Here is a 12,802-nt window from a genome sequence, read left to right on the forward strand (position 1 = left end):
AAAGAGTAGGGTTCTTCCGCTCCTCTTCCTGTGATTATGATTTTGTCAGATGAACTACCTCTTGTATATTTTGAAAATGATTATTATTTTCTCATAATCAGGGATGATTTTCAGCCAAATGTACATAGCATATATGAAATGTAGCACTTGTGAAGAAAAAGACTAGTTCAAATTTTCTTCGATTTATTACTGAGGTAACTATTACAAAACAGATTTTATGTAAAAAGGTTGAAAACCTGCAGAAAGCACCTTCAACAAAGGCTTTTATTTTGGAGAGATATTTCAGTAATCCTAATCTTAAATCAAATATTTATATTTGCGGTAGACATTTTAACAAATCAATAAAAAATTAGCAACCCTTTAAATAAACATACATTCTGAAATCTAATTTTAAAAGAATTTGTGTCTGACAGAGGCAGGTTTTTTCTTGCCATTCTTTCTCATTTTCTGTATTGTCAAAATGCTCCAACCAGGTGTAAACTCTGATAAAGATCAACAGAGTAACAGGCATTTTGTCTGATATTTGACTATCATTTTTTTCTATTAATAAAAGAATATTCTCAGACAAATAAAATCTTAAATGCCTTTTTCATTTTTAACCCCATGTACACATATTTATGTCTTGGATAATGTATATCAGTTTCTAGTTAAAACATGCAAGCATTTAATGGTTTTAATGAATTAGTAATCAGAAAATATCTTGCAAAAATAAAAAGCTCTGCTAAGGAAAAAGCAACAGCAATATATCTAAAAACAAGGAAGTTAAAAAAACCAAACAAACAAAAAATCTACCTTGCCTCTACATGCTTTGCTAAAAGTCTCTTGACATAAATAAAAAGGATCCTCCCCAGCATATGGAGGAGTTGCTATGCCCTTCCGGGGATGGTCTGTAGCTATGTTCACCTCAGGCATGCCAAGGAGAGGTGAATTGTCAAATGTAATTTCAATCATTGGCTGGTTTGGTTGAGGCAGATTAGTTGTATGCAATCATGATAGATAGTTTATCCGAGCCCCAAACTGCCGCTTGGGAAATCTTGCACGCAAACGAACAGAAACTCAGTCATTATTAGTGTCAAGAATGTATACAGAGGCAAAATTTGGTTGGCAGCCAGGCAAAATGAATCAAAGCGAAAAAGTGACCAATTGCATGTTCAAAATGGAAATGGATAGGCATGTTGTAGTTTGGAGAGTTTTTAAACACCAGAGAAAGTCATACATTATCCATTATTCAATGATTAATATTTTAAAAAGTCTTTTTGTATGGAGAAATATTTTTAAAGTTATATAAATTACATGTATTAGCGTCCCAATGTTTAAATCTTTATTTGAGAAGTTCTATTGTGGCAATGCAGGGTATATCTTTTTATATGAGTATTAAAAAAGTCATTTTTGTAGATATAGGATTTTAAATATTTCTCAGTCAGTAAAAGATCATAAAATAAGCCAGTTTTCATTTAAGAGATCTTTTTGTAATTGATATTTTAAAACCAATTAAAGGAACATTTGTTTAATTACTTCTGAGTGAAGAAATCACTGTATCACCAGAAGTGGGGTAGAGTTAAATATGGCAGTGCACAGATCATATTTATTAATAATTACTTTTCAAAATCTATCTAAATATTACATCAACAAAATAGTAAAATACACCTGTATGAGTAATCACAAGCTCTGGTCCTTACAATAAGTTGCAAAAAATTACCAAAAAAAAAAAAAAGAATGTCCTCAAGTTTCATTGCCTGAAGTGATATGCTCTGACAAATCTAACAGCTCTTTCTGTGTCATTCCTAATGCAGTTGTCACTCAGTATTATCCATCCTCATTAATGACAATGGGAAAGTTTATCTTGGGAACACATTTTAAATCATCCACTCTTTACAATGGGACCATGAAATCTCTTACAAAACATGAGGCGGGAACTACTCTGACAACAAAACCCCTTCCTGGCAGCTTACTCTATTCCTATTCAAGGAATAATATGTTTACCATAAAATCATACAGAATATACCAAATGAAATATGAAACAAGAATAGCTAGTGTAATTTTCAAGCTAGCAAGTAGTTTTGCAACATTTTTATTCAGCTCAAAACATTATTTTAAGTCTTTTATCAATTCAATCTTACGTAAATCCTTACTTTCCCTATAAATGATAAGCAACTACATGAAGTGCTAATACCGATACTTCAGAAATGTAAATCTTCAAAAAGTTAACATTTAGTTTTTTTTGTTTTTTAATTAAAAGGATTACTATCTAAACAATTCTAGACGTGTAAAAATTCCTTATTACACTTTCTTATTACCACTTTTGGCTCAATAGGAATTACTCTATACCTTTTCATATTTTTATTAAAATTTCTACGTTTTTACTTCAATAATATTCTTGGTTTCACACCTGCTTTTCCTTTTGACCTAGTAAATACTGTTCATCTTTGATTCAAAATTTAGGAAAGCAATATTTGTTTGCATGGATGCTATGCAATTTGCAGCAGATGAACCTGATCACTTTACTTTGGATATTGTAATACGGAAACAAGCATTCGTCAGCTTTCTTTTCAAGTAGTCAAATCTATCAACCAGCTACCAAAGCAACAGTTAAAGGACTTCAGATTCAATTATCTCTTGTATTATCCCATCTTCAACTAATACCAGTCTTTTTAGATCAACGTAAAAGGTTGCATCATTTCAAAACACAAGTTAAAATAACAAAACTGTGCAAAATGTTTAAGGGGCCAGTTTTCAGATAAGCATGCCTGTGACTTGCACACACAACTCCTGATTTGGGTATGCAGATAAACATATGTCTGCAAATCAAGATGATAAGTATGCAATTGAGTTTGTGAGCGTGCAAGTGCAGATGTGTGAAGGTACACAGGCCATACTGTATGCATAGTTTGAAAGTCCAAACCTAAGCGTATTAGGTACTTACAATAATTACAGCAACAATACTAGTCAAACCAGTAAGATGAAAAACACTAATGTGTCTGTTGTGACTATTAATTCAACTAATTAATAATAAAAACTTTTCAATCACAGAATAAACATGCACACTTAAAGCCTTTGAACCTTACTATAAAGATTCAGCTAAACTCAATCTTGTCAGTTCAGATCTTTTTATTAGTTTGGACCTGATCTTGTTGGCCCCTTAATAACCAAAACACTCTTTTTATTACCAGCAAATGAAAGACATAGGCCCGGTACTAGCTAACCAACTGAGAACTGCATTCTTTACACAAGATGCATTACTGGTTCCCCCACATACAGTCAAAAAGATACCCTCTATTGTCGAGGGCCACACAGAATGCAAGAGCCCATTCTGCTTCAGCACATCCAACAGATCGTTCACATAGCACGATCTCATTGTTCAATAGGATTTCAATAGTTTATTAATGCGGTGATATTTATTATCTCCTTATTCTGGAAAGAAAAAGGGCCTTATTAAAAGAAAACCAACAAGTCAAATGTCTTTTCATTTACCTAATGAGTAATATGAGAAGTACATATTAGTTATGAATTCAAAGAGATAATTACCTCATCTATAATATGCTACTGAAGTATTAATCTAACCCATACAGCTTAAACAAGACAAACACAAATCAAACAACTTTTAGTATTGTTTTATATGGATGAATTATTTTAATTTTTATGGACATTAGAGTAAATGTCTAAATATACATTTTAAAAATAATTATATATTTTAATGATACATAATAGGTAAAGAATTAAATAAAAAATAAGCAAAAATGTATTTAAGACAATCTGCATTTACTAAACGCCTCTTTACTTAAGTAAAATGTAGACTTCTTTTAACTATGCAGCACCTCAGAGCATCAGGAATCTCTTGTTAATTACTTACTGAAATATCTGCACACATTTAATATTTATGTTGCCTTTCCCTCTATCCATTTTTAAACAGAATTAAAGGAGTAGCTATAACAACTTTGACAATAAGGCTATGGGAATGTTATTTTTAGTTTAGACAATGATGCAGACAAAGCAGAAACAGCCCATGGCTATAGTACTGTTGAAGGGCAGATCTAAATTCCAACATTTCATTCTCTTATTATTTCCTTATTGCAATTTCTCCCTTTGTAAACAGAACTATGTTTTAACAGTACTAGGAAGCACTTAAATTATAAAACTTAGCACTGGTGCATTTTTCTTACATACATATGTCTTAATATTCATAGTTGCAGGATAGATTCATCCCCAGGTTACAGCAGCAGAACCTTATATAACTCATATTACGTAGCTTCTAGTGGCAGAAGGCCTGCTGAAGCTGTGTTGAAGCACCAAAAGGAGCTTACAACCTAACCTGTTTAACCCAGCCCCACCATACCTCACCTCAAAAGCATTAGAAACACTGACCAGAGGAATGTGCTGCCAGTGTATTCCCAGGGCAGCCTTCATTGACGGACCTACATAGCAGTCATGACCACAACTTTAAGTTGCCTTTCCCTAGTGGAATTGCGAAGGCAGGTCAAAGGTATAAATACCATTTGTGGGAATCTAAAAGAGTTTTGAGGATGGATTTGTGGGTGGATAATAAAATAGCTTTGTAGATGCTTACAAGGAGCAACTCTCAAGTGTCAGGAGCAGCATGGCAGAGAGCATGAAATTGCTTGTTTGAAAATTTAACAAGTGGGCAGCAGAAGTGGCATTTACAACTTCAATTATAGCTTTTGCTACCGCTCCCAATGCAATAGTGGGGTCCTGGAGGTATAGGAAAGAAGGTTAAGTAGACCACAGTTAAAACTTTGAAAAAAAGTAACTAGTGATTTTGTGTGCCTTAATTTTTAGGTGTTGAACCTGAGATACCTTAAAGAATGATTTTCAGAAAGTGTTGATCACTTACCTTCGGAAAATCAGACTATTTAAAGATGTCTCAAAACTGTTGCATCCAAAATCACTAGTCTTTTTTTAAAAGTGATAGTTACATATCCTACAGTTCCTGCCTCAAAGTGCCTGAAGTGGAAGGGTTTGTGGCCAAAAGAAGATCTGAACCTTTATACGCTGACAGCATTCAAATTCAAGCTAACATTGTTAAGAGATCATATCCCAGTGTTATGCTGGACAAGCAGGCCAGACAGCCTGTTTAATGCAACAAGTAGTCTTTTTCTGATCTTAAAGGACTTGGTGTGTCCACTGCCAGGTATTTTAAACCAGCTGAACTTAAGTGATTAATGTTAAACTTTAAATTGCTTAACAAGCAACCATTATAAACTGCTTAAAAAAAATACAGGCAATGAACCAGAATTTAAAAAAAAAAGTCAAAACGGGGAGACAGGAACAGATGTCAGAGTAATAGCAGTAAACTTGAAGTAGCCAAAATCTAAATTTATAATTTGCATGTTTATTCATGTCTTTTACAATTGCATTAATTGGAGGACCTGCTGGTGCTGTACAAACTTTTTGGCTGAAGTTGTTGAATCCCAGAATATAGAGTTTTCTCCATGTTGCCTCTCCCTCCACACTTTGGCTAGGTAAAGAAGCAGTTTTTGAATGGCGGTTGTAAAACAATTAAAAAATAGCACTAAGTACCCCATCTTTTTTTCTGTCCTGCAATCATACTGTTTTCTGCTGTGATTCTGTCAAATCTCAGAAGCTAAGAAAGATCAAGGCTATCCTTAATACAACAAGTTCCAAGGAATACTGTTATATTCTTGAAGGAAAAGATGTTGATATTCAATAGTGGGCACTCTTTTTTCTAAGTCATCAAAATAACACACTAGCATAGTATTAAGGTGCACTGTGGTAAGGGAGATGACACATTTTAACTAGATGTAAAATTGTGGTCTCTGACCACTTAGTCACTCAGTATGAGAACTTCTATATGGCCAAATTACAATTTGGAAATTTTATATATCTACATTGCTGCTGAAGTTTCAGTTGGATAAAGTGTTCTCTACCTATCCTAAACAATTATGTAGTGTTGCTGTGTTCTCTTAAGCAGCTGTTACATTTCACACAAGAGGTGATTGTATTCTAGTAATGGATGAAATTATTCCGTTGTATAGTTTTCCTACCACTTTGTTGTGTTGGAATTTTTCAGGTCAAACAGTGCTATACAAAAGGACTATAATTACTGTTCTGAGATAGCAAAACTCTACTCTGATGGCTTCCTGATTCCTCCTGCTAGGAGCTCTGAAGCTATGTTCCCAGAATGGGCTGTTATCAACAAGTGGTATGGGAAATTTTTTTGCAGTACCAGTTATTGAATTGTGTACTTCCATCCATTTCAGTTAACTTCCTGAATGAAGTGGTGTTGCTGATTTAGTGGAACTATTCTTTTTAAGTCAACAGTTAACCAATAGCCAACTCAGGTGGTAGGGACAGTTGATTTTCAGCCCTTCTAGCTCAAACTGCAGTTTTATATTTTCTTTCACCTTGACAGGTGACTGAGTTTTCAACTACAACAATTCTTTAATTTTCTATATGACTGATAAATCCTTTAAAGGCCTTTTCCATAGTTAGTCCTCAGTTCTCAGCATATTTACCTTTCCTGGTTGTTGAGTTTCCTTCTCTAATATTTAGTTTCATATTATTTTTATGACCTATTTCTGTGAAAGAATTTCTGTACAGTTCAAGGCAATATCAGTGTAGATATTAATGGTAACTTTGGCTAAGATTTTCAAAAGACTGTAATGGAGTTTGGCACTCAACTTCCACCGACTTTTAATAAGATTTGGGTGCCTAACTAACTGTTGGGCTTCTGATAATTCCAGCCTTAGTTTTCCTTTACCTAAGTTTATCCAGGTATAAAAAGTAGGTATAATGCTACTTTCCTACCTCACAGGGTTGTGGTGAGGCTTAATTAATCATTGTTTGTAAACAGAGTTGCTTGGATTAAAGGCATTAATAATAATTTGTACTTCTATATTGATATTGTTCAGGCATTTAAACTTTTGGATGGGATTTTCAAAAGCAGCTAAGGGAGCTAGCACCCAATTCCTATTGAGAATAAGAACTGACTGCCTAACACCCTTAGCTGCTTTTGAAAATACCACCCTCAATTGCCTCCTGAGGAGTCATCTATGCGTCTAGTCCTTTGGTTCAAAAATACAAATAAGCAAGAAAAAAACCTTAATAAGAATACTTTGCTTAGCCACTGGTCTCATCCGCTTTCTGAATATAGGTAGTTTGTATCAAATGAGCCAGCTCCAAAGAATGATAATTCTCATCAGTGATTTTGTGTGGCTTGAAATCAAATTTTAGAATTTTACTGAATTTCTATCTTTGTTGACAGTCTCTCTCAAAAAGTAAAAGGGGCTTATCATACAGGTCCTGACATAAATGAATATTAAACAAACAGGGAAAGGGAACTCTTACACTATTTCCCAAGTTACTAAGCATGTGATTTAAAAAGAAATGCTAAAGTGTAAACGTTTGCATGGAATATATATTATACTAAGAGCTTGTCTACACATGAAAGTTAGTCTGGAATAAGATTTGGTGTGAATTTAAAGCAGATTAATTATTCCTAACTCCATGTGTGGATACTCTTATTCCATAATACAAGTGCCTTATTAATCATTATCTTAATCCACTTGATTACACTAATTCAGAATATTACACACTGTTAATCATAAATAGTTAATCAGGAATTCCAGAATATTTCCCAACGTAGACAAGACCATAGATATACAAGGTATTTTCTATCCTTACTAACAATGTGTGTATCATACCTTTTAGTCTAATCAACTTGTTCATAATTTGTATCTTTTAATATTAATATATTAACTAGGACTATGTCCATCTCCTTTTTGGTATGGCAAACACAAAATAAACTGACCCATTTATTTACAGACTGAATAAGGGTATTTACTGTAGCACTGACCCTTAATATAGATCTTGTGAATGACCAGTCCATTACAATATGTACAAGTGACCCTTAATTGCACACATGGCTTTGTTTCATGCTTTTCCAATGGTGCAACACAACTACATTATAAACTGGTATCAATATTTCTAAACAAATGAATAACTTTTATTTAAATAAAAATGTGTGAGACATTAGCTTATTGAAAAGGAACTGCAAAAACATTGTATTACAACACATTTCAAGTGTCAAAGTTTTAAGAAAGTTAAATGAACTCTCTCTTCCTTTATACCAGTACATGCCAATAAACAGAAAAGTTAATTCTGTTAACAAAATATGAAAGATACATATATTGTGAGCTAAACACATTATCTAGAAGTTAGTATTTTTCAGTTTCGTTCTGCTGATGTTTGCTACATTATCTTACATTATCTTCATGCATCGATCTCCAAACTGACCAGTCAATATCAGCAAGGACTACTTAATATTAATTGGTTACAAATACTGACAGAATTTTGTAAACTAAAATGTTTAAATGGTAGTATATTCAGATTCAGGAATTTCATCTTCTACTTCATTTTGCAATGATATTGTACATTTATAAATTCAGTGCAGTAGAAAGATCTTATTACTTGATTTCTAACGTTTCTACACATTACCAGTACTGAGAGATTTTTTTTAAAAAAGGAACTGCATTTCAAGTATTATTTTAGCCACGGTAATGATAATTTTAAAATAATAACCCAGAACCTTATCTAAAGTGTATTGTCAGAATTTTAAACCCATTTATTTATTGAAATTATTTGAAAGAATGTAATACATATTTGACAGGCAGTCTTTTACAATATTGAAATCAAACCCTTGATGTCATCAAACCCTTCATATTCTGTGCCTTATTCCTGGAAGGCTCATGCCAAAATGATTTAGTTTGATTTTCTTTAACAATGGTAGGTTGGCTTGACAGCATCTGACAAAACAATTCAGTGAAGTACACTATGCCAGGTAAAAAGAACCTGAACTGGCTACTAGATGAAATAATGTAGAATGGAACATGGAGTTATGATGGTATTAATTTTGATTAGGATCTCTTGTTTAAGAAAGGGAACATTTAATTTTATGTGAAGACAATTTCAATGCTATTATGCTTACCCTCCTTCCATCTATGTTTTTAAAAACAAAATGAATATCTTCATTATTACAATGGGAGAAAATGGGCAGGTGCATCAGTGTCACAATGTGGAGCAATTCAGGTTGGATTAACATAAACCTACAATCCAATTTACTATGGTATTTTCTTCTCATGGTGTACAGCCAGAGTTCCTTGAATCTGCCAACTTCCAGCGTCTGAGCTGAAATGGAATCTCAACTGTGTGATATTTGGGAGAAGGCAGGGAGCAGTTCAAGAACAGGACGGAAGAATGCAGAACAGCCATTATCTTTCATATGATCCTCCAAGCCCTCTTGCTTCCAAAGGGAATCAAGTCCCTGGATTGTAGTCTCTACCAAAACTTTACATCATTAGTAAATCAAAGAGCAATGCTTTCTGAAACACTCTAGAAAACCTTATAGCCTGGTTCTTTTGAAACAAAAAATGTAAATGAAGTGCTATCTACACTACTAGTACATCCACGTACAGGGATCAAATTACAACATGGTTGTCCTCCAGCCTGGGAAATGTCAGGTTCCATTTGAGGTGTAATGAGACCTCAATATGTTTTAAGAATCATACTAATAGTTTAGTCCTAATCTTTAAAATATAGGGAGGGGTGTCCTGTTTACACGGTAACTGGGTATCCCCAACATGATTGTACATGCAGTGTACTGTATATGGGGCTTTAGTCTTATACCTGCCTGAAATTCATCCTAATAAGCAGGTATTTGGTTTAGTCTTTTTACCAATACCTAGGAAACTATAACTTCACTAAGATTCTAATAAAAGTGATTATGTTCTAGCTTGTAACAGTTCTTATACTCACACAGTTTTATGACCTATATTTTCTTTAAAAATGTTGCCTGAAATAGTTGATTAATTTCATAAAGATTGATAAAATGGAAAATAATGCGCCTTTATAGAAAAACATGTGAAATACAATCAGAATTGAAACAATCCTCAGTGAAGGCTGTTGTAAGTACAGAATTTCTTGGAGAAAGAAGCTTAGGAATAGATGATATAAATATTCAAACAGATGTAGATGTGTGTATATAGAGAATTTTACTTGCAGATCGCTTTATTATACATAGATGTATATGTCTCTGGCTATACATACATCATATACTCCATATATGCTGATGATAGGATTATATCTTCACATCAGCAAAAATAGTTTGGCAGTATTATCCTCCTGAATCACTATATAGTCATCACTGTTCTCAATGCACTTAGTGAATAATAACTGCAAAATATTTTAGTGTGCCTGGTTCATCAATTTAATTGTCTTGCAGAGTGCAGATGCACTGAGGATCAGAGTTCAGGTCTTGGGCTCATCCCTTCATTCCTGGGCTAGCAGAACTCAAGAATGCCGCAGGACCTAGCTCCTGAAGAAGGGGAATGGCTTTGGTTTGGCCTTCAGCAACCCCTTCTGGTTAAGTGAATACTGGCTAGATGCAACCAGTCCTCCGTTCAAAAAGGAAGGACAACCCAACACGTCTTGGAAAAAAATGGGGAAAGAAGAACATGGCAAAAAGGTTAAAATACAGGAATTCAAGAGAAGACCCTGAAAAGCAGTGTTTCATGGAAATTTGAAAAATCCACCACATTACAACTTTCCTAACATAATTAATTAATGGATGTTTAACATACACTGAAAGTCTCTATCCCGTTACAATTGACATTTGGAAGAGCTACCCAGTTTTGGAAATCATCTACCCTCTAATAATATAAAACTTCCTTAGGTGGTGAAAAAAGCAAGTGCACACACACACACACACACACACGCACGCACCCGACGACAACTTATTTTTCTAGGCTCTCTTCTAAATACATAGCTTTTTTTTTGCAAGCAATGGATATAACATTAAAAGAATGCACAGCTGATGCAGAGTGCTCCGTAGACCAATCTGTAAATGTCTGCCATGGAGATGGTAGCTACTTTACTGCCACAAGAGTACTCTAATTCTAATTCTTTTCTATATTTTCCTCTCCTTCCCTCAGGAACACCTTCCAGAGACTTGACCCCTGAGTTCAGGAAACTCACTACTTTTAGGTTATATGTGGAATTATAGCACAGCTATGATACTAGGCTTCAAACAGAATAGTCTTTTGCACACAGGATCTAAAGCTTATCCTCTAGCTAGTACAGGTACTATGCAACCTTTAAAGTTAAGATTTTATTATATATTTTTCTTATTTGTACTGGTCTGAATACAGGGTGTTTGCAACTACACCTATAAAAATCTATTTTTCACAACAATTGTAGATATTCTTAGATAAAACTTAATATGCACAACATATAAAGGAACAAAAATTATCTTGTATATTGCCTACTAAATGGCTGTTAACTGAAGATTTAAAAAAAATCAGGTGTACACCAAAATAATAGCAATTTAAAAGATTATTTGCATGAAGTTTCTCATCTGTAAACATTTTCTGAATTTCTTAAATGATTAACTTTAGCCACATAATACTAGGAGTTTATGATGACCACACAATAACAAAAGACAGTCAAATAGGAATCTTATTCCATCTGTCTTATCAAACCAGGTAATGATGTCCTGCCAACCAAACTCAGAGGGAACATGCGAAATAAATACTAAAGTAAACAGGCCTTAAGCTGCCTAAGGGAAAGTCAGCAAGATGGCAATTTCAATCATTTGGAATAATACTAACGCAGCCTTAGGCTTTTCTCAGAATGGAAACATGTCACTGTTACTGCAATACTTCAACAAATCAGAATGCAAAAGAAAGGAACACTTATGTAATCACATTGTAGAACAGCACTTTACTCAACATTTAAATGAAATTATGAGGAAATTCCTTTTACGTGAATAACTGTACATAAACATAAATGACTGTAAGAAAAAATGTTTCCTTAAAAGGTCTGTAGAATTTTAAAAGCTTATCATTTAAAAACAGTTTTTTAAAAATATTTTTTGATACAAAGGGTTTTTAGAATGATAAGAAACGGTTACACCAAGGAAAACTATGAAGAAGATGAGAGACACTTTATAAGTGAAAATATAACAAATGCTGATACAAGTTGCACTGAATTACACACAAAACAAAAAGGTATTTCAAACACTTGTCTGCTGGAAAGTTTAATTAAGATGAATAGGTTATCATATCATTTAACTGAGAAATCAAAAAATATTTCAAATATTTGGGGAACTTACCTAATCAGTAAACTTTTAGTGTGTGTCTAGTCATGTAGCCATCTTTTAGTCAATCATCAGAAAATCAAAGGCAAATTGGCATGACTCAACCTAAACTTTAATACCGCATGATTGTGTCGTGTAAGCTTGTTTTGTGTGAGGGCTGCTGTGGTTTTAGCAGAGAGATTAACGACCGGACCTAAGCTGGCCTCCAAACCTTGCCCTGCTGATGCCTCAAGCCCTTTGAAGTCTGACCATCATACCTGGCAAAACAACAGTGGGAACTAGGCTGGTGTCAGATCTAATCAAGTTGCCTGCTTCAGCATAGCTAACTATGGGGTACACTAATTGGCCCAATTGCGGATTATACCTTTTGCTACAGATTCAAGACAATAATTTAGTCAAATGATGGTTTTTATCTCCTTCTAATTAAGATTCCAAAGTGGGAAGAAATAGGATTAGACAGGCTAACTTCAAAATTGTGTTGTTTAAAGTGGTATGGCACATTAGATAGGTCTACTTTGACATGTTTAAATATATACTATATTGCTATCAAACAATATGTAAAGTTTTCTGGGAAAGCTAAGTATAACTATTGTAACTCTTATCAAATATAGTTATGTTTTCCTGCAAATGGTTAACCTAATATTTGAAAAATGAAAAATGTACATCCATAAGAAC

At 33.8% G+C, this 12,802-nt stretch overlaps 1 protein-coding gene across 3 annotated transcripts in view; it reads right to left on the reverse strand.

Annotated features, from left to right (window-relative positions):
- The window catches only part of ELP4 (elongator acetyltransferase complex subunit 4), a 256,406-nt gene that overhangs the window by 116,051 nt on the left and 127,553 nt on the right, over positions 1-12,802 (reverse strand). The window contains exon 10 of one of the 3 annotated variants that reach the window (XM_067532072.1): positions 9,872-10,460. The exons of the other annotated variants lie outside the window; for them this stretch is intronic. Within the exon in view, the coding sequence (XP_067388173.1) occupies positions 10,434-10,460 (27 nt within the window). The 3' untranslated portion in view covers positions 9,872-10,433. Of the gene's footprint in view, positions 1-9,871; positions 10,461-12,802 lie in introns of those variants that run through there. 3 annotated transcript variants of the gene reach the window in all.

The sequence above is a fragment of the Emydura macquarii genome, unplaced genomic scaffold, assembly GCF_026122565.2.
Source record: "Emydura macquarii macquarii isolate MOO-44397 ecotype Brisbane River unplaced genomic scaffold, CSIRO-AGI_Emac_v2 contig_3240, whole genome shotgun sequence".
Lineage (NCBI taxonomy): Eukaryota > Metazoa > Chordata > Testudines > Chelidae > Emydura > Emydura macquarii.